Source organism: Leishmania panamensis, assembly GCF_000755165.1.
Source record: "Leishmania panamensis strain MHOM/PA/94/PSC-1 chromosome 32 sequence".
NCBI lineage: Eukaryota > Euglenozoa > Kinetoplastea > Trypanosomatida > Trypanosomatidae > Leishmania > Leishmania panamensis.
This window is the reverse complement of record NC_025879.1, coordinates 473,737-498,478: the sequence shown is the minus strand read 5'-3', so window position 1 is coordinate 498,478 and position 24,742 is coordinate 473,737. Positions and strand designations below refer to the sequence as shown.

The window sequence follows — 24,742 nt, the reverse complement described above, 5'->3', positions numbered from 1 at the left end:
AGTGTGGTGGTGGTGGTGTTTTTTTTGGGTTTTGGGGGGGGGGACGGCACTGTAACAGAGCCACAACACACACGGACTTTCTCTCGCCTACTAATTGTCGTCATTGTCGCTCACAAGAATACACTTCTCTTTTGAGGTGCCCTCGCCCTGCTGTGGTGGTGGTGGCTGCTCGGGCACCGTATTGGAGGCGGTGACCGAGGAGACGACTACCCTAGAGATTTCTAGTGGCGGGTGATCACTGTCGAGTGGAGGCTGCTTCAGCGATGGCGCCTCCGCGTCATCACCGTCATTGCAATCGGCGCAGAACGCGCAGCTACCGGCTACATCACCATCGTTGAGGAAACCGCAGCGCGAGCACCTCCAGCTGTCACCGTTCAGTTCATCTGAAAAGCTCTGTGGAACGCAGTCCGGCGCGTTGTTGTCGTCCACATCAGATTGCCCCCCATCCTGTGAAAAAGTCCTGTTATCAGTTGATAGAACTAGAGACCCAGTGTCCAGCTTGGCCGTTACTGCTGACGGGGGTTGCTGCACACGTCGCCTCTCCGCTGCATCGGCAAGAATTCGACGCAGTGCGTCGCGTGTCGGGGCGAAACCGACCAGGGTACCGTGCTGGTGAACTCCACTTCCGCCGAGGCGCCGTCCCTTCCCAGGAAAAGCCGTACTTCTCTTTGCTGAGGGGCTCGAGCTGAAGGTTGTGCGGCCGGCCGTGGTGATGGCCTGTGCGGCAGTGCGGCTGCACGTGTGCATTCCACCGCCACGTGCCTTACCGCCTCCACCGGCGTCCCCGGCACCTAAGCAATGGCGTCCACCTGGAGAGCTGCCGGGTAATGCTACAGTTCTGTCCCTACGACCAGCGCGGCTCTTCTGCGACGCAGTGGAAGAGGAGCCCATCGGTGTGTAGGAGATGTCTGGGTAGAGCTGCTTGCCCTGCTGGATCATGGTCACTTCCAGCGCCTCGCACTCCTTCACTAAATCGTAGTAGAGGTTCCAGAAGGAACGATTGTGCTGGGAGTGCGCACAGTGCGTAAATTCATGCAAGGCCGTGCAGAGCACTTCGTGAAATGGCAAGAACTCGCTTTTCTTGCCGGGAACACGAAAGCGAATGCATACCTCCCTGCCGGCACTTACATTGAGTCCGAGCAGTGAGGGCCCGCGTGGGTAGAACTCCTTGATGAGACCAATGCGCCAGCCGCGGCGCGGGAGCAGTACACGGGCACGCTGTAAAATGTGCTCCATGTAGGCTAGCGCGACATCGTCCCGCGGCCAACCAAGAGTCGAAGATGACCCAATGTACGGGAGCTGAGCCATAAACGCAGAGGACATTTTCGTTGCCGAAGCAATGCGAAGTGGGTGTGCGTGTATGTCGATGGTAGTCACCTGCAGCACAGAGTCATCCAGGGAGAGGTATATACGGCATTCGACAAGAATGCGCTACGCGCCACCGCTGAAGAAGAAAGGTGAATAGATGACGAGGAAGGGACTACAATGGAGAACCGAAAGAGACAGAGAGAGAGAGGGACGCCACTACCGAAGCAGCACGCGAAGAGAACGACTCGAGAGCGCCCATGGAGAGGGGAGGGAGGGCAAATGCAACACCGCCCTGGAAGGACAGGTGCGCGAAGACGACTTCTGAAAACCCGCTCCGTGACACTGTGAAACATCAGTGCACGGCCATTATCAACTAAGTCCGTCTAACGGGCTAGGCATCGACGGAGAGTCGATGGCCACTTTTAGCCCCCTTCATCTGCTACTGGAAGACGGCGTGTGAGGTGGAGAAAAAAACAAAATAAAAAAGAAGACACGCCAGCAAAATGCACGCCGACAAGAAGACAAGACAAAAAAGGTGTACACGCCAGAGAACCGCCGTACTCCCCGCCTGCGCAGTGCAGACACACAAAGGCCAGGCAGGCGGTGGCACTGCAGTCCTGCCGGAACGCAACACGCTCGCGACAAAATAGTCATACGGCACCATCCTCACATCACCCACCACAAAGGCCATCCCTCAACAAACAAACAGAGTAAAGGGTGGAGGTGCAGATGCGCACCCGGCAGCCTTCTCTGCCACAGCTGAGTACCACTTTACGGTTCAATACGCTCGTTACCAAACTCATTTCGCATGTTTTGTGCGTACCACCACTCCATTCCTGGCGGAATCACTGTCGTGTTCTGCACGTAGTCGAAAAACTGACCAGGAATAGTAACGTACGCCTCGGCAGACGGAAAGTTGGCCGGCCAAAGGTGTCGCTGCGCCATCGCCACCGAACTCACCACAAACTCTGGTCCCATCGTTTGATGGAAGATAGTCTTGCCCATCAAGTGGTCCAGCTCGTGCATGAGGCAGCGCGCTCGCATTCCATCTAGTACTTGCACCTTCTCCCTGCCGTGCTCGTTGTACCCGCGGCACGTGATGCGCTGCGGGCGCACGACCCACGCCGTTGCCGTGCCACATGAAATGCAGTTCTCCCACATGCCGTACATGGGCGCCACCGCGTTGCGATCGTCGTAGCCAGGTACTGACGGGTTCACCCACACCTCGTACTCCACCTCATCTGGGTTGCTTTTGATGAGCATCACTGCCGCGTCCCAGTGCGCCTTGGGGGCACTGAAGGACAGACAGTGCAGGTTTGTCGCTAACTGCTTCAGGTCCATGAGACTGGACATGAAAAGCGGAGAGAGAATCTGCGACGTCGGTACGAGCATTACTGGTCTGGTCATGGAGCGATGAGGATAGCACGCGACGCGCCCGAGCTCCTGAAACTCCTTCTCAAGTTTTTCCTCAACCGCCTGTTTGAAGCTAGACGAGCCGGTCGTCGGCTCACTTCGTGTATTGGCGTCTTCGCGGAGGAGGCGGCTGCCTCCGCACACGAGGCGACACCACGGCATGCAGCGACGCATATGGCTGGCGCGGCACCGCCGTAGTGAAGCTGAGGTCAACGTGCAATACACAAAAACTGCGGTTCAGGCAGAGAGGAATAACAGTACTCTGCGTGGATCACCGTGCTCTGTATATGCCGGCCATCAATGACGCTTGCCCAAGGGAAGGAAAGCCCAGTAAGATCCTCCGAGCTCAGCGAGTCCCACACTGACACTGATGTGGCTCCACCACACTACAGCAGTGAGTGATGCAACCTGGGTCCCAACCGCGAGATGGGAGAGGGGAGGGAGTTGAGAGGCGAGTAACTAGCAAGCACGTTTGGCAGTTGTGAAGCAGGATAGAGATATGATTGGAGGGGCAGCAGGGACGTAAAAGAGAGTAGAGGGGGAGGGTGCACACTCGACAGTGTTCATATACCACCAGACAAGTATTATGCACATACCGCAACACGCGCACACCAACAACGAGCCTCTGCAAAACTAGAGGAGGCGCACATTAGACGCAACGCTCGGTTTGTGCACAGGGGAATCCGCAAGAACAGCACCTGTGCAACAGTGGGCGGTTCTGATCCCTCTCGTAGACACGTTACACACGACCTACCTTGCCTCACTCCACTCATCGTGCGTTACTGTGCTCCTTTTTTGATTGTTTCCACTGTGGCTGGATGCACCACTAGTAATCTCGCGGTAGACGCAGAGTAGAAAATGAACCGCATAAAAGGTGGCACTGCACTGCAAACGACCGTAGCCACTGTCGACCAACACAGCGACAGCACCTCCCTCGCTCCGTACATTTCAAAGAGGGAACAACAACAACAACAACAAAACGATGGAGCAACGGAGAACGTAGAGGCGTGCGGCACACTCGAGCCTCCATGCCCCAAGCGAAGTGACCCATAATAAGCAGACGGGCACGTGAAGCGTTGCCGCTCCGTCCTGTTTCTTTCATTTGCCGTATGCGGGCTTTGGTATCTTGACAAGACCACAGCCTTCAGTGAAACACACACACATACACACACACAGAGACATACAACCAGAAGCACGGCACTACGTTGTGGTGTGTGTGTCTCACTTCATTCTCGAAACATCCGCTTGTGCGATGGGCACTTTCAAGATTGTGAATTCCCAGCGAAACACCGTGCCACAGCGCTCAGGTTTGTTTCTACAGAACACAAAAGAAATGGATGAGCAAATGAAAAAAAAGGTTCGAGGCACCTCCTACAAGCAACCCCCCTCCATGCCTGCAGGAACGGGGGGGGGGCAGCCTTTTCCTCTTCCGGTGATCTCTTCACTTTGCACCAGTAACTCGGCAGGACTGTAAACCGTGACGTCGACAGTGCACAGTGATCTGCTTCCATGCTCACATTCAACGACCACACGGCGTGCCACAGCTTCGCTAAGAGGACATCACGAGCGCTTCGTCTGTGTTGGGATTGCGTGGCCAGCGCACAGAGACACACGTAGGGGGAAATAAAAAGTCATGTCAACCAACAAAGCGAGAGGCAAAGAGAAGGGAAATCGAGTCGTCAACGCTATAAAGAGAAACTCGCCGGCGTCAGTAGACGTTTTGAACACGACGCCTAGCCAGCTCTTTACGGAAAAGCCAGGAAGACAGAACGCACGCACACACATTCAGATCTCAGAACACAACACCCCACTCCTCCGCTTTGGATACCTACCCCTCTCTCTCCTCAAACTCGCATCAGCTTCTTGGCGTCATCAACACAAAAGTCGACAAAGACACGCCACCAGACTTGACCACAACACACAAAAAAAAACATGAAAGATGGCAAGAGGACGACGTGGAGCACAGCATTAGCAAGTAGCCGTAACCGCGATGACGAGGCACCCGTGGTGTAGTCTCCGCAGATTTCCTTATTTCGGCACACACCAAGCAATGTAAACTGAGTGAAGCGCAAAAGAAAAAAAGCGAATTCATAACGAAGAACGAAAAGGGGAAAAAGAAAGGCCCAAAGATAAGGAACCACCAACTGTCGTGCTCCGCTTGTCCGCAGGCGCATGCTCCACACGCATGCGCTCTACGCCCAACACCGACTCTCACCAACCTCCTCATTCCTACGTTTGCAATTCCCAAAGCGGCGTCACTCTAGTTGTGCCACGACCGCCCCCCTCCCTCCCTCCCTCCCTGAGGTGCACCACAGAGAGGCGTAGCAAATGTGCGAAAAAGACGGCACGGCTACCAAGACGAATGAAAAAAGGTCAGTGGAGAGCGGCAGGTGAGGCAGCCTTTCCGAAATGACAGCAACAGTAAACAACAATGCAGTGGCACAGGCGAGCGAGCCTCAAAGATAAACAGCAAAGCTGCCGCAGTACTGCGACTGAAGGGAGGGGAGAGGGAGACACTGAGCAGGGGCCTGAAGGAGGGAGTCAATGAGTCCCACTTGACCATCGCGTTCTACCCTTCGCACTCGTCCGCTCGGATACATGCCGGCAATGAGTCTCGAGACATCGTTGTGCCAGAATCACTTCAGGCATAACAAAAAAAAAAGAATTGCTACATGGCCGTCGCTTAGAGGTTTTGTGGTCGAACGTCTCCCTGTGCACTTGTATCGGTGAGAATCCGTGGCTTTAGCGTCTATGTTTTTCTTCCCCCCCCCCTCCCCCCAGTGTATGGGTGTCCTCCGGTTACCTTCTGCGACATGCCCAGCGCGTGTTGCCAATCCACTCCTTCACCGTACGTCTGGCGAGGTTAAAGTCGCGACGGTAGGGGAGAAACATCGGCTCCTCGAGCAGGGAAACGGCGCGCAGCGGCTCGGTGCCTTCGCGATTGACCAGGCATTTGCTACAGAGCTGCAAGAGGTGACGCGCCTCCTCCAGTCGCTGCCCAGTTGAATCCTGACTCCGCAGCAGGAACTCCACATGCGCCTTGATGTTTGCCTCCCAGTCCAGAACACATGGGCTGCGATCCCAGCGAAAGAGTAGCGGGCCATCGCTGAAATCATTAACAATGTCCGAGGTGAAGAGGGGGTCCACACCAGTGAGCAGATTCACCACCATGAGCCCAAAGGCCCACGTGTCGGCCGACTCGCTGAAGAGACCGTGCGGCGACTGCCGTGAGGAGGGAGGCAAACGGCGTACATCGATGGTGCGCGACGGTGTGGGCGTGGATGCGACGAGTTCAAAGTCGCAGAGGGCTACATCGCCGTCGTAGGAGAGCAGGATGTTGTCGAGATGAAGGTCATTATGGGTGTACCCAGTGGAGCCGTCGCCATGGGGTAGGCGGTGATTGAGGAAGGCAACCGCCTCGAGCATCTGGAAGACGATAGCGGAGATAACTTGAATCGACTCAACTGGGTGATAGGCTGCAGTAAAGCGAAATGCGCTGCGGTGTAGACTACCGAGTGCGGTGTTGTCGGCATCCTTGGCGTACAGGTTGGTGTTGTTCGAGAGGGTCAGTGAGCCCGGCATGCTTGAGGCACCGCACCCCAAATATGTGGGATGTCCCAGGCTCTGAAGATGCTCCTTAAGGCTGCAGTTGTACAGCGGCATGAGCAGCCCGACCTGCTCTCCACGGGCTAGCACCACGGCATCGGGTAAGACCAGGTGCAGCGCGGCGTAGTGGGCCTCCTCTGGGGACAGAAAAGGGCTGCTAGTGCTCTGACAATGCTCGCTGTTGCGGGCACATCGGTACGCCGTTGACACAAACGAGAGTTCGTCCTTTGAGATGCGTGTCGGGTACTTCTTGTAGGCCTTCTCCGAGAAGTGCGAGGCATCCAGGAGTGCCGGCGTCCAAGCGAAACTCGGCGCCTCTCTCCACGAGTGCAGCAGCGGCGCCAGTGGCACGCGACACACAAAAGAGCCGCGGTCGCCGCCATAGCCAATCACATCGCCCAAATCGCCGAGTACCTCCTCGTCAAGGTACGGAAAACTCCCTTCGCTGCCATCAGGGGTCGAAGTTGAAGAAAGCGAGTTGTTGCGGCGTCGATCGTTTGCCACACCGTCCATTTCCAGTGGTGAGTGGCTCATGAGACTGCTTGCGCTCTCCTTGCGAAGAAGCTCCGGGGCTGCTTTGGCGATGCTGTCACTGCTGCCGCCGCCCTCGATATCGTCCTCCACGAGTGGCTTGAAGAATAGCGGGAGGGGCATTTCCGGGTCTGAGCACCACACTGACGCGGCAATGTCACCCCTGACGGTCCCCACAGCCCCCCCAGTACCGCTTCCATGGCAGTCGGTGTCGCTGTTGCTACTTTGATCCGCGTTTATGGTGGAGTTATGAGTGACTGGTGGGTAAATCCAGTACCCATGCATTTTTAGATCCCCAGCACCTTTTTCGTAGTTGACGTCTAGGCGAATGTCGCTCGCGCTCATGAAAAACAACCTACCAACAGGAGCAGCCCTTTTTGCGGAGGGAGGCAAGGATGCACAGTGTCGAGTTTCACCACCAGAGAAGGGTTGGGAGGGCAAGAGCAAGGGGAACAGTGACAATGCTGTGCGCGCACCTCCTCCACAAGAAAAAATATCGCGGTTGCCAGTGGGATCACTGCAAGGGCTTGTGAGAGTAACGAGAGGGAAAATACAAAGGCCAAAAAAAAATGTGTGTGTTTTTTTGCTTTCGCACTACAGCGCAGGCACCACAACCGAGCAGGAGCCCAACAGGGTGGAGCGAAATCCAAACGATGGCGCACAGTGGTGGACTTGGTAGCTGTGGGACGCTGCCGCCTTCGCCCGCACGCCGGGCTTCACTTTTCTACGTCGAGTCAACTTAGATGCACGACAAGAAGCGAGAATTGAGCCGTACTGAGAGAAAGAGAAAGAGAAGGGCGGAGAACTTCTCACACCTACCTTACCACACACGTCAATCTGGAAGGGGGCCCCACACAGTGTTTCTCCTGTGCAGATGCCGCGCGCACACAGATGCAAAAACCAACAACAAAAGCAACAACACTCAAACGGTACCTCAGCCGCGACTAGAAAGGGGTGTGTGACACGGCGCTCAAACACACTTCCACACTTTTCGCAGACCAGTTGAAGCACTGTCACGCGCACGCACGTAGACAAGCACACATGTACGCGGGGTATATACGATAGAATCCAGAGAAAGAAACTTGAAACAAGCGAATGCAGGGGGAGGGGGGGAGGTGAGGAAAAGCAGGAAGAAGTTATAATACTAAGCTCACCAGCTTGTACAACAAGAAAATGTGGAGGAAGAGACTGAATGCGAAGAAATCCACTACACACGCGTTGTACAACGCACAGAAATGTTGTGTCGTGGGTGATCGACGTGGACGCAGAGGTCAAATACAAACAGAAAAGTCTGGGCAGTTTTCTTTTGTGGCTCGTACACACAGGCAGGTTACTCGCTCTCGCAACTCAACGAATGACAAAAGACAGTAAAGGTTGTGGGGACAAAAGGTGCGACACTCACTGACTCCAATGCGCAGAAACGTCCTCCGCTACCTTGTGTCACAGAGTCCACAAGGCTCTCACCTGCAACAATGCGTTGTCGCGCAATGCAGCATCCAAACGAAAAAGAACACAACAATGCACAGCTGAGAAATCCTCTATTTTGCACGGCGCAAAGCAGTGAAAATGTTCAGTGAGTGAGAGAGCTCAACGGGAAGAGATGTAGTGCGGAAAGAACGGGGCTCAGCTGGGGGAGGGATGGGGGGGGCATAGAAAGACGGAGAGAGATCAGAGCAGAAAAATACGCACACGCGCAGAGCGCCAGAGACGTACACACCCAAATTCTCCCACGGAGAAATCGTTGGCAGCGATTGCTGGGCAGAGCGCGTAAAGAAACGAAAATGAGAAAGAACTGAAGGGGACCACTATCAGCCTGCAATACTCAATGCGGATGCACACCCGCACAGAAACTCACTCACCCGCACGCACACACACGCACCCAGAATCCGAAGCAGCAGGAAAACACAAGCAAAAGAGGTGTGCAGGAGGTTCAGTATGTGAAGTTGGGGCGTTGAGCCCGTCGATACCTTTATTGTTTTTTTTTTCCTTGTAAGATGGCAGAGAAAAAAAAGCTGCACAGGCGAGGGGAAAGCCCGAGACAGAGAGAAGAGGGAAGGAGAGTACGATGTGGTAAACAGTGTCAGGGGTGAGTATAGTCGCGTGAGAAGTCAGAGAGGGAGAGAGAAGGGCAACAGGACGGTGAACTGCAACAACAAAATAGCACTTTCGACATGCCTCGACCATTGGAAAGCACAAAACACATCGGTATGCTCGACTGAGCGGAAATAGAAGGGCGAAATCCGCATTACTTGCCGCAAGCGCATTCCGCAGTCGTGCATGTCTGAGGCCCTGCCTGGCAGGCGTGAGGGTGCACTTACGGCTGTCCCTAATGTGCACGCTGTGTAATCCTTTTTTTCTCCTCAATGTTCGGGGCTTTACGTTCTCCTCTAACAACCAATGTGAAAGTTTCTGTTCAAGAAGAAGTTACTCCACAGGTACAGGTGTATCTGATGAAGAAGGCGGGAAAGGGCACACACGGGAGTGAGGGGAAGGGGACGGGACGACAAAGGACGAGAAGGAAGCTGCGCGGTTGCAGTACTCTAAGGCACACGGTGATGGGCTTGCGGGCGTAGGCCTCATGCATAAAAAGGCACATCCGTAAGCCACACCTCTTCCTCAGCCCCAGAGCCCACTGCTTAGCCGCTCCCCTAGACGAGAATGTTCTTCTGCGCGGCAGCCGGACGCGCGTCGATGGTGGAGAATCGCCGTGCCGGAACGTCGCACAGAGCTCCGCGGATGCTCTGGGACTTCCGTACAGCTCGGCGGAGTTTCATTTCATTCTGGTTGCTTACGTACACGGCCCTCCAGGCGAGGCCTACGAGTAGCACCACCGAGGCACCAATGACTGCCTTCTTCCAGAATATGATCCGCTGGGGCGGTAGCGGCGACGGTTCCTCTGCCGCGTCTTGCGACACATGTGTCGTCATTGTGTGTGCACGACTGCGAAACAATGCGTTGCCGTGCGTCTCTAAACATGGCAAGATCATGTGCAGGGCGATGGTAGTGGTAGGGAGGAGTAAGAGGACCAACCCGACACCATTGTGAGAGGGTGTGTGCGTGTGTGGCGGCATCGGCCTCGGACACGCCAAGAGAAAGGCTCAGGATTGCGCATCAGTGTCGCTGTAGTTGTGCGAACCCCTTAAGTTGCACATGGTGGTGGACACACGTGCCCAATTTCAAAGCACAGATGCTAGACCGCCCTCCCAGGTTTTGTGGCTGCAGCTTTCAGTTTTTCTTTCTGCTGGGTAGATCTCTCTGTAAGATGTCGTGCCTTCACTCGGGTACACGCACTCCCATTCAACGGCAACCAACAAAGGACACACACACATTCAACGCCCTTGTCCATCAAAACAACCCCCCCCTCAAAGAAGAAAAAAAAAAACAGCTGAGGGGGGGACGGCACAGGGCACGCACTCTTTCCATTGAGGGTCGTTGCACACAGGGTACAGCTGGAGACCATATCGAAAGGAAATTGTGCAGCACAGTAGGCGGCTACCGCCTGGGGCACCCCTCCGTCTAATAGCTGCCGATACGTGGGCCCAGAAACGGAGCACCGATGGTGCCTACCGCCATACCACGCTCAGATTGCGGGGTTTCGGCAATCACGCGCAGCCGCACCATCGTATCCTTCTTGATGGAGTGGCGATCGTCGTTGCTGACCCACGCAGCCGTTTCCGCCTCGAAAGACCACTCCAAAGCGCCTGTTTTCACATCTTCGCCCATTTGGTTTCGATTCACGAAAAGCTTATTGACCCCATAAACGCTCGCCCAGAAGCCGGTCTCGTCCACATCACTGACCAGCAGGTCGAGCACCTCCCCTCGGTGCAGCTTCAGCACCATCGCCTCATAGGTAAGCCGGAACGTCACGCTTCCGTCATCCAGCACCTTGCCCTGCAGCGTCTCCGCATTGAGGATATCGAGCACGGCAATCACCACCGCAGAGGACTTGCTTGCCGTGACGAAGTCGAGCGCGATACTGGCGACGCTGTCCGGCGACGGAAGCGGTTTTCCCTCGACTGCCTCCCGCAGGAAGGTCAGAAGACTGCGATTCAGGGTGTTGCACAGGTCTGCCGGCTTTACATTTACCGTGCGCTGAAGAACTATCTTGTAGAACATTTTCTCTTCCTCGTTTTCTGCGCCTTCGCGTATCAGTATGTACGTCTCGGTGTGTGTTGCGCAGCGAACATTGAGGGGGGCTTCAGACTTTGCTGGCGCGCCGGCACAACTGCTCACCTCAACACAATCTCACAGCAGGAGTGAGAACACAGGAAAATCAAAGCGAAGCCTCTTCACACCACGGCACCAGTCCTTCCACGCACGCACGCACACACACACACACATATATACACACGGGAAAGAGGGTAGATGGAGAGAACGACGCCATGAAAGGCCGAAACAAAAAAAAAAACTCATGACGAGGGAGAAGAAGCAGAAGGTGAAAGTGGGTTGCCATCGTGCAAACCATCCCAATGCACACAGACAAGACCGATACGCGTGGATGTTGAATGGGGGAGAAGTCCTAGAAAATGTGAAAGACTCCTGTTACGGCATTTCCTTCTCGCTTACTCGTGCCAGCGTAACAAACACACTGCGTGGAGGCTTCACAGCGATGGTGAGAGATTCTCTTCTTTGCACCACGACCGTTGCGCAGCTAAACTACCGCTGGCGGTTTTTATTTGCATTACTCGTCCTTCTGCGCTCGGCCAGGGAAAGTTCAAATCAACTGTGTACATCAAAATCAACATGGCGTCACTCGACTGTAGCTATCTGCAAGTAGGTTTGCTTCCACGTAGGAAGCACGCGCGACCAACTTGCAGCCGCATTGACAACCGCACAAGCGTTTTATGATAGCCACTGGTAAGATGCTGGTGGCATTGAGAGCGACAGAGAAGCAAGTACGCAGTGTGCTACGCAGCGTGGCACGCGACCACATGCTCGATCAAAGCTGACGCTTGTTCGTCGAGAACACAATGAGAGACACATGAAAAATGCACACGGCTGTTTGGGCAGCATACGCCCATCACATGAGCCTACGAACACACACACAGGATCGTGCACATACACATGAGCCCCGCGTTATACTGTGGGAGAAGACACGCGATGAGGAACCTCAAGAAAATACCACAGTAGAGAGAAACGAGAGTGATGGGGCGCGACAAGGGTATACGTGTGTGTCTGTGATGGAGGGGGGGGGGAAGAGCGCATCGTGTAGGTTAAAGAAGGAGGCAGGTAAGTCCCAACGCAATAAGAAGCAGCGCAGTGGGGGGGGGGTGTTTGCAAGGGAAGGGATTGAGTGGGTGGAGGAAAAGACTGCGACGGTGTAAGACAAACCTTAAAAAAATCCCCTCAAAGAAAGAAGAAGTTCACCAGACACACACACACAACATATGGGCATCTCAAGCAAAACGAGAAAAAAAAAGTGAAAAAAGAGCACGAAAAGAGGTGCCCCTCACCTTCACAAGTGTGGTGCCCGAGCACCATGAGGGCGAGGGGAGAGGAGGGGGCGGGAGGCGGGGGGGGGGGGAGGTGAACTGATCGACACAGCAGAGTGTAGCAAAAGAGGAAGCAAAAGGCGTGACAGACATCGGGCAAGCAGCAGCCGCAACGCGCACCCCTGCACGCATAACCAGTGGAGAGAACATCGGCTAGTGGATTGAAGGATAGTGCCCTTTCCTCAATGGTTCAAGCACGCGCTTTCAGCGACGAGAAGAGGAGCTGAGTTGGATCAAGCACAGAACAAACAGCTGGTCCCATTTTGTGTGCTTGTCGATGTGAGGTGCAAGTAGAAACATAGGCGAAAGTGGGCAGCAGTGGTGCATGGCGAGAGAGCTGTCAGCGGCAAACACGAGACCAAGTGTGACACAACACTACAGTCATGCATAGCTTTTGTTGTAAGAGAAACAAAAAAAAAGAGTTCAGCGATAGAGCGCTGTTCTCATAACAGAATCACAGAGCGCGCCCTTAATGAGGAGTCCGAGTACATACAGGTACACGTGAAGAAGAAGGAGGAAGACATGTCAGGAGAGAACCGACGAGACAAACGTTTTTTGCTTTTTGTTCCGAGGGGGCGGGGGAGGGCGAACATCGGCTTTTCTTCCTCAAATGCAGCCACAGCAGAAGCATGAAAAAAAAAAGACTCGCGCCCGCCCCCAAAGAAAAGCAAATGTACATGAGGTGGTAAAGTCGTCCCCTGGGGAGGTTGGAGGTGGAGGGAGAGCTCCTGCTCCACCTCTCCTCTTCACTCTCTTTCTAGACCACAAAATGACTGCAGCGCTCCCTAGGTAAATAAATAACAGTAAGGCTCAGGCCAATCCAGCGTAACACATTCCACTGATCCCCACGTCCACATCACCCTTCTCTCGCGCTGGAGGAGCTATGCCAGACGGAAATATTCTCCATGCGGCTGCGGTCTTCATGGTGCAGAAAGGGGTCCCGGCATCCGCTTAGCTCCGATGGGCAGCTGCCGGAAAGTCAGTTGAGCCTGGGGTTCTCTGGTATCACCAAGCCTGGTGTTCGTGGAGCTCAGCGCAACCGTTACACCGGTTACTGATAGTGCCTCATAGGCTTCGAGGGCTAGGAAGAAGGTGGATGGCCGAGTCATGTAGCAATTCTGGTTGTGCATGGTGCAATCATGAAGTTGCTGAGGGTGGGGTGGTGCAGTTGTCCGAGGAGTACACCCATCGCCACGAGAACCCCGCCCACAACACAAGTCTGGAAGCTGTTCGCGTCACACTCATTGAAGCCGCCTGCACTCGCTGTCGGGAGAAGAAACAGATGCTGAAATGGTGCGAGTTGGGACCGGCCAGGGTACACATGGATTTTGCCGTCTCTAAGGAGCTTCATCGCGAATGCACCCCCCCCCTCCCCTACACACACATGCTAAAGCGCCTCACCGCATGAACGCTGTTTTTCGACAAAGTCACAGGCCCCGAAAGACACACATACGCTTAGTCGGTGCTCGTAGTAATGCGTTCTTCGAGGTACGGGAAAGCGGCACACCAAGCCGTCAAATAGACACTGGGGAGCATTCCTTCTGCAGGAGCACTGATTCATTCCGTGACTGAGAAACTTGGCGATGGGCTTCTTTATCAGATGCAGAGCGGATACCAGATGCCGACCTGCGTTCATAGACGTGGAAGACATAAAGGCTTGAGCGAGAGAGAAAAAAAAAAAAGACATCCTTGAATACGAATGAAGTATGGTGCACATTCAGTACTACGTTCTCCCTCAAGCTCTCTCCTCCTGTCCAAATCGCATCCCTGAATATCTTTTACACTAACAAGTACAGATACACCTGCAAGTGGTCCAACATGAGATGCACACCTCCACCTCCAAAGCGAGATGGCTCCACCACTCCATCGGCTAGAAAATTCCGAGACCTGTCCCTGAAGTAACAGCTTTGGTGCTGTGTTGCCAGTTCGTACTGCGCCGCTTCCTCACACAGAGGCGACAGAAACATCCTCATGGTACACCTTCAAGCTCAGTTGGCATCTACTGAAGAAACTGTGCTTGTTGCTCCACTCGAAGATGGCTGTGCCGATGGAGGAGCAGATATAATGGCCCGCCTCATTCTGCACTCGACGACGCGGCACCAGCGACAGCATCGCGCCGTCGTTGTCGGCAGAAATAAAGACAGCCGAGAAGGTGACGTCGCGCCTGTGCTTTACCGCAAACTCCCAAATGATCTCGCTCCCCTCGTTCATCGCGAAAGACAGCTTGCGTGATTCTCGCGCCTTCAGCACAAGCCGCTTGGCAGTGCAGAGGAGATGGCGAGGGACAAGTGCCTCCTCACCAAACCACTGAGTCGCCTGATCCGTGCTGCTCTCGCCGATTTGCGTCGAAGGACTCGACTGCACGTCGAGGTTGCTGCGACTGAGTGGAGACGAGTTCGCGCCGCTGAACGATACAGCAACGGACGGAATACAGCCTCCAGGACATTGGCACTCGCCCCCCAGCTCCTGCGGCACAAAGCTTCTGCTGATGTTCTCGCACAGTGTGGCAGCTGTGTTGTGTTTACTACAAAAGGTGACCTTTGCTCTCGTCGTCTTCGCCAGTATCCCTCGCCACATCAAATAGGACCAACTCACGACGTTCGTGCAGTTGGTAACGTAGACGTGGTGCACCAGCTCTGGAAAGTGGTACGTGTTCATTCGCACAATCGAGCGTACCATCACAAACAGCGGCTTGTACAGGCATCGTCGAACCTTCAGTCCAGCGCAGTCGATGACGATGATACATGAGCCGACACGTGGCTTTTTCTGACCGAGGCTTCCGGTGCTCAAGGGTGATGATGATGCACGGTCCTGGTCCTCTCCACTCTCGCGCTGTGGTGGGGACAGGAGGGCATTGCAACCCTCGTCGCTTCCACGGTTTCGGCGGTTGCAGTAGCGGATGAGCTGCTCGACCACCAGTAAAGCGTACGTGTTAAACAGCACCGCCAGTGCGCGTGGCTCAGCATCGATCGGGGTGAGCCCAAACAACTCCTGCATCAGTTTCTTCGAGTCCATTCCACCAAGGCGGCAGTACATGGCAGGATGTCCCTCAAGGTCCCAGTAGTGAAATGCGAATGGCACGTGCTTTGTAATGACTGCAACGATCGGCTCCAATATACCATGAAAGTTGAGGCAGTCAGCGTACAGAGTGTTCGGTGTTTCCGGCGGCGGCACGGCTGCACCTGCCGTGTTGAGGAATTCCATCTCATTCAACCCTGCCGTCTCCAGCTGCTCCTCTTCTCCGTCACTCCTCCCGCTGCTCAGGGAGAGGATAGAGTGGAAGCGGCTGTGTCTCCTCGTTTCGGTGGCCATGCTAGACCTTCTCTGCAGCGGGGAGATTGACGAGTTTGGCGAACGGGTAGTGCTCTTAAAGCGGTCAAAGGGAATGAGAGATAAGAGAGAGCGCCACATCGATCCGCTATGTTTGCTCCCATTGCCCTTGCCCCTCCGCTCGCTGGAGGGCGAGTGGCCGTTCTCTGACTCGACGGCTCGCTGCGTCTCTGCGCTGTCATCCCTCTCGAGGGTTGACTTCCCGTTAGCACGGTCAGCGGTGAGCACGGAGGAGGAAGCTGCCGGTGATCTACTTTCAGATGATTCTGACGAGAGGCGATCGCTGAGCTCGCGGTTCGTCGGCCCTGACATGGCTGTCCCTTCAGGGGTCATGAGGTTGGCGTAAAGCTCCTCGTGATGCACGTTGCAGTCGTTGAGCTGCTCGCGTTCGAGTTGAAGTCGTCCTTCAGCGTCCAGGCAGCGCATGCTGGTAGAGATGTTGTTAATGAAAGGAAGCCCTAGCTCATCGCATATCGACCGTTGGTCAAACCCTTTCATGGGGATAAGACAAGGGAACAGCGCCATTTTGTTGATGCTCTGCTTCTTGCGCCGCTCAGTTGACCGCGTCATACTCTCGAGGGCCCTTGGAATGTTCATATCATTGGCCTTTAGGTACCGGTAGACAATGTAGCGCGCCTCGCCAGGCATCAGCCCGTGCGAAAAATCGGCAAGATGCTCCACGGCAATCCCGCTGTCGGTGGCCTCGTCTGTGGACGTTGTCGACGTACCGCTATTCACCGTAGATTTCTTCAAGGTTTGCTGGAGGACCTTGATCGCCTCAGTCACGCAATTCTCGTCCTTGCTACTGAGTTGGATGCAGTCTGTGGTAGACGAAAGGAGGTCGCTATCCTTGTAGGCATGGGCTCCCTCGACCGCCGGTGACCGTGTGCCGATCATTGGTAAGAGAAGTGAATTAACCCACAAACACTAATCCGGGTGAAGGGAAAGGAAAGGGGGGGGGGGTGGAGTGGCGCGTGCTTCTCTCTACGCTTTTGGCGTCCAAGTGATACATACACACACGTGCACACCACTTCTGTGCTACACCAGCGGGTGTCTGGGCAGGCACGCACACACACAGACACACACACGCGCGCGCGCACGAGGAAGAGACCGCTGTCACGAAGGAAAACGATAATCTGCGCAGCACACTATCGGCTAAGTTTAGAAGAGCAGCTGCAAGACGAGTCGCCGCAGAGGATATGAAGATTTAGGCGGCCAGTGAGGCAAGCGAAAGAGAGAAGAGGGGGGGATATGTGCGTGTGTGTGTACTGAGGATTGGTAACGCAGTCTCGCGCACCTCTGATAAGCGAAAAGCAGCGCTCAGGGAGGCAAAATAAAAAGGAGAGACACCACCTTACAACCGCCGGACGCAGTTAGAGCGCAAAGTGACCGCAAGATACCCCAGCTTAGATTGTGCCTGCTGCGAGTGACTTACTAGTAGAGAGTCGGTGGCACACGCAGTTGCCCAGCTGTCGAACCCAAACATGCACGCAAAGGCAAAGGAGACAGGACAAGTTGGTTTATAAATGGAGGTGGAATAAGTCACGGAAAACATAGGAGAGAGACCGCTGAAAGAGAGAAACATGCAGACTGTGTTACAGAGTACTGCATGAGACTTTGTGAAGAGCATCAAAGAGGATACTCTCAGCAATATGACGAAAACCATCTGTTTTGCTCCGCCGTGGACTCTGCAGCAAGCGAAGTAGGCATGGTTGTAAGGCACCTCGCAAGTGAGACCACGGCATGTCCTCCGCGCCACCTCGCACTTGCACCTTCCGCAGCCGTGTAAAGCAGAAAGGCAGCGCATTCGCCACCCGTGCGAACCGCCGTTACTGTTTGTCTCTTTTCTTCTTTGCATAAATGGGTGACACGAGTCATCCTCAGTATAGGGAAAGAAGAAGGCGAGGTGGGGCCCGGACAATGCGAGCCCAGGCAAGGGCGTGGATGACGGGATGCGCCAGCACTTCCAAATACATGCGCGTTTCGCTGCAAAAAGAAAAGAAAAGGGAAGCGACACATTAAGCCCTTCGAACAATATGTATACACACAGACATACGTACGTACATATATATTTATATATATAACAGAAACTTCAATTATGCAAATCAGTAGTTATTAAACCACACTTTAAGGTCGAAGTGGCCCTTACACCTGCAACAACGCGGTTGTGTTGCAGAGCCAGCATTCGTTAGGCGATGTGTTCACTGGGAACCAAATGAGCAGAACTAGATACGCATGTACTCAAAGCCCAAGAAGAATAGCTCCCCTCTCCCCCAAAACTATGCAGCTCAACAGCCAGACAAGCGACTCGCGCACCAGCACACGCCTAGTTGGGTAAGAGGGGGTAGGGGTGGGAAAGAGGGAAGGAAAGCCCGAAGAGAAAAGGAAAAGAAACGAAGAGGCGGCGATCGCACAGCGAAGCGCACCACAGAAGAGCAGCACCACGTTGCATATGGGGGCACGATGTGTGCTTTTCGGTCTCGAGAGGGTCCAGTGGGGAAGATCAAGCGTATACTGGCACACCCACACAGAGAGAGAGAGAGAGACAAGTATATGCACCATGCTGCTTGGTAAAGAACGCAGGACCTCATGGTGAGAGAGGACGAATTCAACGCGCAGGTCGGTGAACGAGTTGCACAGAGGAAAGGAGTGTTCTCATCCTCGTAGATTAATGTTGCCCCTTAAAGCTTCTCGCGGGCAAAGGGACCACATGGGGTATGCCAAGTCCCCCTGCTAACACGCCAAATCACTTCTTACAGGGTGCATTTATGGTGCCACACCCGAAAATGTACCTGACGAGCGTGCAACCACGCCGCCTTATTGCTCCACGTCAGCGTCAGCGTTCCCTGCTCAGTGGCGACAAAAGAGTCGGCGTCCAACGGTACCTTTCCATCCTTGATGATCAACACCGTGCGGTTGTCTCTACTCTCCTTGGACGTGCAACGGCTTGCAGGGTTAGGGACTGAGACGCTCGTGGCAGTCGTCGTCGCGCTAGGTGCAACAACACCGTTCCAGCACGCGCTGCTACGGCCGCCGCTCTGCACCTCAACGGACGGTGAGAACGCGACAGAGAAAAGCACCTCGTGCATGCCATCAACAACGAACTCCCACGTGAAGTGGTCACCAGAGTCCAGCTCACAGATGCGTACGAATTGCTTGCCCTTGCTGATGCCCACTGTCTCTGTAGGACCATCGCCGGGAGAGATATGGGTGTCCACCTCATTTGTGCCGCAGTGGCTGCCACCATTCGGCTTTGCGTAGCGTGGAAGGCAGCCGCCGTCACAGCTGCAGGTGCCCCCCAGCGCTCGCGGAATTTTGTCTTCCTCAATGACGCGCTTGAGGATTTCTTCCCCTTCCTTCTTGTCTGTGCTGAGGAGCACCTTGGACCGCGTGTTTTCATCTAGGCTGCCTTTCACCAAGACGTAGACCATTCGGAAAAACGAGGGGGCGTTGAGTATGAAGAGACGGTGAAGCATCTCTGGATAGTAGGCTTGATCAATGTCGAAGATGGCGCGGATAATTTGAATGAAGCGCTTCTGCACAACCTTGAAGCTGATCCCCTCCATATCGATGATGACGGTGATCCCCATGAGAGCCTGGCCGCCGGTCTCCTTTAACAACTTGTCCCCATACCGAACCAAGTAGTACTGCACCTCGTTCATGTACAGGTGATACGGGACAATCACATCGACGAGCGACTTGCCGAGAGGGGTGATGCGGGCGACCTCACGAAGAATCTCTGTCACATCTGCTTGACCGCAGCAGTCGTAGAGCACCGGGTGGCCCCCCTTGTCCCAGTAATGGTACACGTTCACATAAGAACTCTGCAGTGCACGGTAGCAGCGGTCCACCTCCGTGACGCCTTCCCGAGGAAAGAGGTGGGCACCGCCTGGCAGCTCCGTGAGCATGCTACACAGTTTCTCCTCCTCGAATCCGCGGAGAGGAAAGGCGCAGGGGAACAGCTTCCATTTGTCGATGCCGTGCTGCGCACGAAACGCCACCGTCTTCTCCACCATCTCCAGCGCATGCGCGACTTTCCACTTTCGAGCCTTTAGCGCCTTGTAGCCAAACATACGCCGGCGCTCATGGGTATTTTCACGTGCGATGCAGTATGGCACCTTTCCACGGTACCGCTCATCCACCTTCGCTAGAAACTCCTCGATGGCCGCCTCTTGCTGAGCGTTGAGAATGTCCATCTCCGGCATCGTCGCCGGCACTTCGGACGGCTTTACCATCTCTCTCAAGAAGCACTTGAAAAGAAGATGAGGCACTTTTTTGTAGCAGATGAGATGTTTCTCTCTCTGTCTGTCAGCTGCTGTCAGGGATGGCGTCTAGTAGGATGAGGGCAAGAGAGAAAGAGGGATAGAGAGAGAGAGAGCAACACGTAAGAGTGAGCGCGGTGTGCACGGACCATAACAAACAGACTTGCAAGGTGGATACAAGATGCACAAGAACACCAACGAAAAAGGCATTCCAAATTGTCAGAGAGATTCGCGGAGTTGAGGTAATCCCCTGCACATCCGCTTGTGTGTGTCACTGCGGAGGAGTCTTCCTCAGAAGCGGCACCTGCTCTTCAAGTTACGGAGTTTCACACTCCCTCCACATAGTCGCAGTACACACACACACACACACATACAAGGAAGTCACGAGAACCAAGTAAGAACAAGGCGTTTCGGTGGCATCGTTTCGAGGCGTGAAAAAGGCTACAAAGCAACCACGGAGGCAGCCTCTCTGTACCGTCAATAGCGTCCACACTACACCAGCAGACACGTGACTCTCCTGTTCGCCCACTCACCACTCGGCACACGTACACGCAGATCATATAGCAGACAACAGTCTGGCCATAGTACTGAGGCCCGAAGGATAGTCACTTATCACGATGCATAGAGAGAGAAAGGAATACCAGAATAGTCGAGGTTTTACTTTCATACGAGCAGGGTCTCTGCGCCACCCCCAACCACCACCTCTTCTCTCCCCTCCCACTCGCCCGCACCGCAGGACGCCCCACAGCCGCTTTCCTTGTGCCGGTCGCCACCTGGGGCATTCCCTCACTGGGTGGCACACTCAGGCCCCCCCCCCCACAGCAGTAGGTAGCGAGGGGACGGGTGGGATGAACTCGAGTACCGTTCACGCGTCCTCCATCGCATGGAGGGCACAAGCGTGTGTTCACGGCCGCAGGTCTCGCCAACGCACCACCATCCAGGGCTTGACCGCTGACATCCGTAGCGATTCATCGCTCGGACCTCCCCTGCGTCGTCGCCACCTGGCCCTGCCACCGCCCAAAGTGCTTCTGCACTGGCAGGGATAGGGAAGAGAGGGGGAGGGAGGCTGCTTGGCTTCCCCCCCTCCCCCCACCGAGCGAGTACAGGACCCTGAGATCTCACACGGGGGGGTGTCCACACTCCTCTCGTCATCAGAGAGAATAAGGAGCGGATAAAGGACAAAGGAAGCACGAATCAAATAAATGTATATTAAAAGGGACGAACATCGAGGTGTGCACAAGTGACAACGTGGCACACACACGCACACACGCGCGCGGAAAGAGAGAAGAGGCGTTCTCAAGTAGGAATACTACACCAACACCCAGAAAGGCTAGTGGGAGGCACAGTAGCAATGGAAAAGAAGTTGACGCGAGAGTGATTGAGTTCCACTCCGAGCTCGTGCGCGTTTTTTGTGCGTGTTGTAACAGTCGAGCACCGAGTAGCTTTCCGAGCGTCTAGAGAAAGCCGATAAAAGATGTTCTTTCTTTTTTTTGGTGGTGTGGAGGGGGGGGGGGAAGAAGAAGGGAAAAAGGAGATGAATGAGGACACTATGGAGGAGTGACACGGAAGGAGAGCAGCACTTTTAAAGCCAAAAGAAGGCCCCGTATGTGAAGGTGGAGATGCAGGCTGCAACCTATTCACACCTCGAGCTCTACACCGTCCTCCACTCTTGGGGTGGTACAGTGCGATAGCAAAAAAAAAAAAGAGAGAAACGTTTACGCTTGTGTAGAAAACTGAGTGGCCTTTGTTGGTCAGTGCGTGTCGCGTACACCCACCCGCAGTCATACCGAGGCACGTGTACGGTGCCCACTCGCTTCACACCTGTTACATCTCCCTCGTTATCCTCACAGCGATTTTGTTATTCGCATTGCGGCGGTAGAGGTCGCCATCGACATCATCACAGCGAGGAATTGACCACAAAAGAAAAATATCGCCTTCACCAGTGGGGCAGAGACGGAGAGAAGAGGAGAAGGAGGACATTACACACATACCGCACAGACAACCATAGCACTACTAAAAGAAAACGAACAAGAGAGTAGGGCACAGAACTCGTCCCCCCCGGCCACCAAGGGCAGAACACAACAACGCAACAAAGAGACGCATACGGTCAGAAAGAGCGGAAGGCTAAAGTCGAGAGAGCAGTCGGTGGTGAGGGGCGTAAGCAGTGGAAAACCACTCGATGGAAGGCATGACGAAGCTCACAGAGAGAGAGAGAGAAAGTGAATAAACTCTTCGTAAAGGGTCCCGCACAGAGCCACTCATGAACACTCCGAAAGCGCACGTGGTAAGGAGTTCCACAATTGAGCCACGAAGCAGACACATTTTCACGCAGGGAGAAAAAAATCACATCGGCAGCTACTCACAACCCAGCGACTACCCACATGCTTAGCATGTAATGCTTCGTGCGCTGTCTGCGCATGCAGATCCACCACAGTGCTCTCGTCTCCGCTGGCGTCGCAAATCTTACCTTGAGGTGCACAGGTACCGGCAAAGCACAAAGCAAATCATGCTGTAGCCGAGCAGGACTGTGTTCAAACAGTTAACTGCAAAGATGCGATGAACGCAGTCAGGCTAGTACTTCAGCACTCGCCAAAGTGCAGTGCGCATCATGTCGATAGCCACTTTCCACAGCTGTCTGTATGCTAGTCCCGCCATCTTCAAGGCCATGCTCATAAAGTAGATGTGCTCCTCAAGGAAGTCTGCATCGAGCAGTTCTACATCATTGTTCCTCTGCTGAAACTCATCGAGGGACTCGACAACGCCCATGGCATGCTGGAGTACCTCAAAGAAGACATGATCACCTCGCAGACCCGTCCACCTGAGCTGCTTGGCACCCTTGATACCCTTGCGCTCGTGCACGTTGCCAACCATCACAAACAGCTTCGGCAGTCTGTTGCGGTTCTAGTCGTGGAAGTCTCTCTTGAAGTGGTGCCAAAGATGGTCGAACAGACGCCCAAGGCCATCATTGCCCTGGTGAAACTCCATGCTGGTGCGTTGTACGACATCGGCAATGTCCCTCTCCGCAAACCGAAGTTGCAGATGGTTGTTCGCCGCGTTTGTCCAGCTGGTTTTCCTAGCCGTACACCACAGACTGCATCATCATCTCTACCGTCTGCCACGCATCCCGCTCGCGTGACTGTAAAAAAGCAGTAGTACTGCACCCCTAAGCCTCGACGCGCCGGCGGCGCGTCCTTTGGAGGTCGGGTTCTAGACCTCAGTCTGCAGCACGTGGCGTGGCGAGGTGGCAAAGGTCTCGTTTCTGAGCTCCACGAGCTCCACAATGTTGATCTCCCGCCCTGGTGTGAGGTGCGCATAGCACTACTCCTTTTTGGCAGGGATCTCCGCCATCGCATAGACCCCCCTCTCACAAAGATAAGCTCAGCCCTGCATGTTGATTGACTGCCTACGAGAAGAAGTACAGGCTATCTGATGTGCGAGGTTGCTTGCACCTGTCACTGTGTCATGTACCACTTGGCATGAGCTGAAACAACCGACAACAGTAATGCAGAAGGCTGCGGTAGTGTACCAGCAAAACGAATGAGAAGCGACAGAGAGAGGGAGGGGGGGGGGAGGGAACGACAGCCAGAGCGCTGAGAAGGCATCGTGGCCTTGTGCGGCCGTAGTGGGGCTCCATGATGTGAATGTGATGCTGGTCATTTTGGGAGTGCCTGTCGCTCTGAACCTCCGCCTCCCCTCCTGCTCAACAGAAAAAGCTGACACAAGAGAAAACAGAGCGGCGAGAGAGAGAGGGATCCATTTCTTACTCAGAGACTTCCAGTGCACCAGAACACCCAACGATTCGGGGAGAACGCCTTTCAACACGACCGGGTAGTCACCCAAAGTATGAAGAGGAAGGGCAAAAACAAAAAGAAGGGAAACAGTGCAGAGGTGGGAGAGGGCAATGAGAAAGTGGAGAGGAGGGAGGTGTAGCTAAGGCGGGAGGGGACAAAGTCCTCTTCTCTACAAAACGCTCACATCACTATGACGTCGCACTCTAGTGGGTGGAAGCGGAGAGGTGTGTGCTGCACCAGGACGCCAAGAGGTGGCACTTTGAAGGACCCTTATTCGCGCTCTCTTATCCAATTTCTTTTCGCGGTTTATCGCGAACAAAAGGGTAAGAGAGACGAAAGTAAGTAAACACACAAAATAGGGAGCGCCGACAATGCGCTCCAGCAAGAACATAACAAGAGACAGAGACGGGTATACACAAATCAAGAAACAAGAAAATGAGGTACGATGAGGCTATCCATGCGTACCACTGCTCTCTCGCCGGTCTACTCTTCTTCAGATCGAGTGGCTCAAAGCACCACCAGAAGCCTTGCAGAGATGTCCACAAGAACGTACGTAGCAAGCACGCCACCAGGAGAAGAAAGACAACCGTGATGCGTGCCCCTCTGAGAGGTGCACAGGGAAGGTAAGAAACAGAAGGGAGCAGTGGGACGTGGGGTGCGTTGTGAAGTCTCCAAAGACGAATGAAGAAGGAAAAACAAAAAGCCCTAATGGGCCGGCCATTGACACGGCTCCGGTGCTAGGTAGGAAAGCACGATAAGCAAGCAAGGAAATAGTGAGGGGAGAACAGAGAAAGCTGGATGACTGCCTGACGTGGCGGGAGCGGGCGTAGCGTGCGCAGCGTAAAGTGTCACCAACGACGAACGATATCGGAAACAAGAGGAAGCGAAACTATTCTTTTTGTGTGTGTGTGGGGGGGGGGGGGGAGGGGGCATTACTTCATCGCTACACGCGACGTTTACCACCCACACTACAGGCGACACCGATGCACGCAAGTCTCTGCGCGCTGTC

At 54.4% G+C, this 24,742-nt stretch overlaps 6 protein-coding genes across 6 annotated transcripts, besides 1 other annotated feature; all 6 read right to left on the bottom strand.

Moving 5' to 3' along the window:
* Nucleotides 1-90: 90 nt before the first annotated feature.
* On the bottom strand, nucleotides 91-1,236 carry LPMP_321390 (hypothetical protein; the record flags this gene model as incomplete). Its single annotated transcript, XM_010703523.1, has 1 exon — nucleotides 91-1,236. The coding sequence occupies one exon, from the start codon at nucleotides 1,234-1,236 to the stop codon at nucleotides 91-93; it is 1,146 nt and encodes a 381-aa protein (XP_010701825.1).
* Nucleotides 1,237-2,079: 843 nt separating this feature from the next.
* On the bottom strand, nucleotides 2,080-2,895 carry LPMP_321380 (polypeptide deformylase-like protein, putative; the record flags this gene model as incomplete). The annotated part of the gene is made up of 1 exon (XM_010703522.1): nucleotides 2,080-2,895. One exon carries the CDS (start codon nucleotides 2,893-2,895, stop codon nucleotides 2,080-2,082), a length of 816 nt encoding a protein of 271 aa, XP_010701824.1.
* Nucleotides 2,896-5,520: 2,625 nt separating this feature from the next.
* LPMP_321370 (protein kinase, putative) lies at nucleotides 5,521-7,203 on the bottom strand (the record flags this gene model as incomplete). Its single annotated transcript, XM_010703521.1, has 1 exon — nucleotides 5,521-7,203. One exon carries the CDS (start codon nucleotides 7,201-7,203, stop codon nucleotides 5,521-5,523), a length of 1,683 nt encoding a protein of 560 aa, XP_010701823.1.
* A 3,171-nt stretch (nucleotides 7,204-10,374) lies between these two features.
* On the bottom strand, nucleotides 10,375-10,974 carry LPMP_321360 (RNA polymerase-like protein, putative; the record flags this gene model as incomplete). The annotated part of the gene is made up of 1 exon (XM_010703520.1): nucleotides 10,375-10,974. One exon carries the CDS (start codon nucleotides 10,972-10,974, stop codon nucleotides 10,375-10,377), a length of 600 nt encoding a protein of 199 aa, XP_010701822.1.
* A 3,320-nt stretch (nucleotides 10,975-14,294) lies between these two features.
* LPMP_321350 (hypothetical protein) lies at nucleotides 14,295-16,577 on the bottom strand (the record flags this gene model as incomplete). The annotated part of the gene is made up of 1 exon (XM_010703519.1): nucleotides 14,295-16,577. One exon carries the CDS (start codon nucleotides 16,575-16,577, stop codon nucleotides 14,295-14,297), a length of 2,283 nt encoding a protein of 760 aa, XP_010701821.1.
* Nucleotides 16,578-18,433: 1,856 nt separating this feature from the next.
* Nucleotides 18,434-19,915, bottom strand: LPMP_321340 (hypothetical protein; the record flags this gene model as incomplete). The annotated part of the gene is made up of 1 exon (XM_010703518.1): nucleotides 18,434-19,915. The coding sequence occupies one exon, from the start codon at nucleotides 19,913-19,915 to the stop codon at nucleotides 18,434-18,436; it is 1,482 nt and encodes a 493-aa protein (XP_010701820.1).
* Nucleotides 19,916-20,618: 703 nt separating this feature from the next.
* Nucleotides 20,619-21,099: a repeat region.
* Between the last annotated feature and the right edge of the window lie 3,643 nt (nucleotides 21,100-24,742).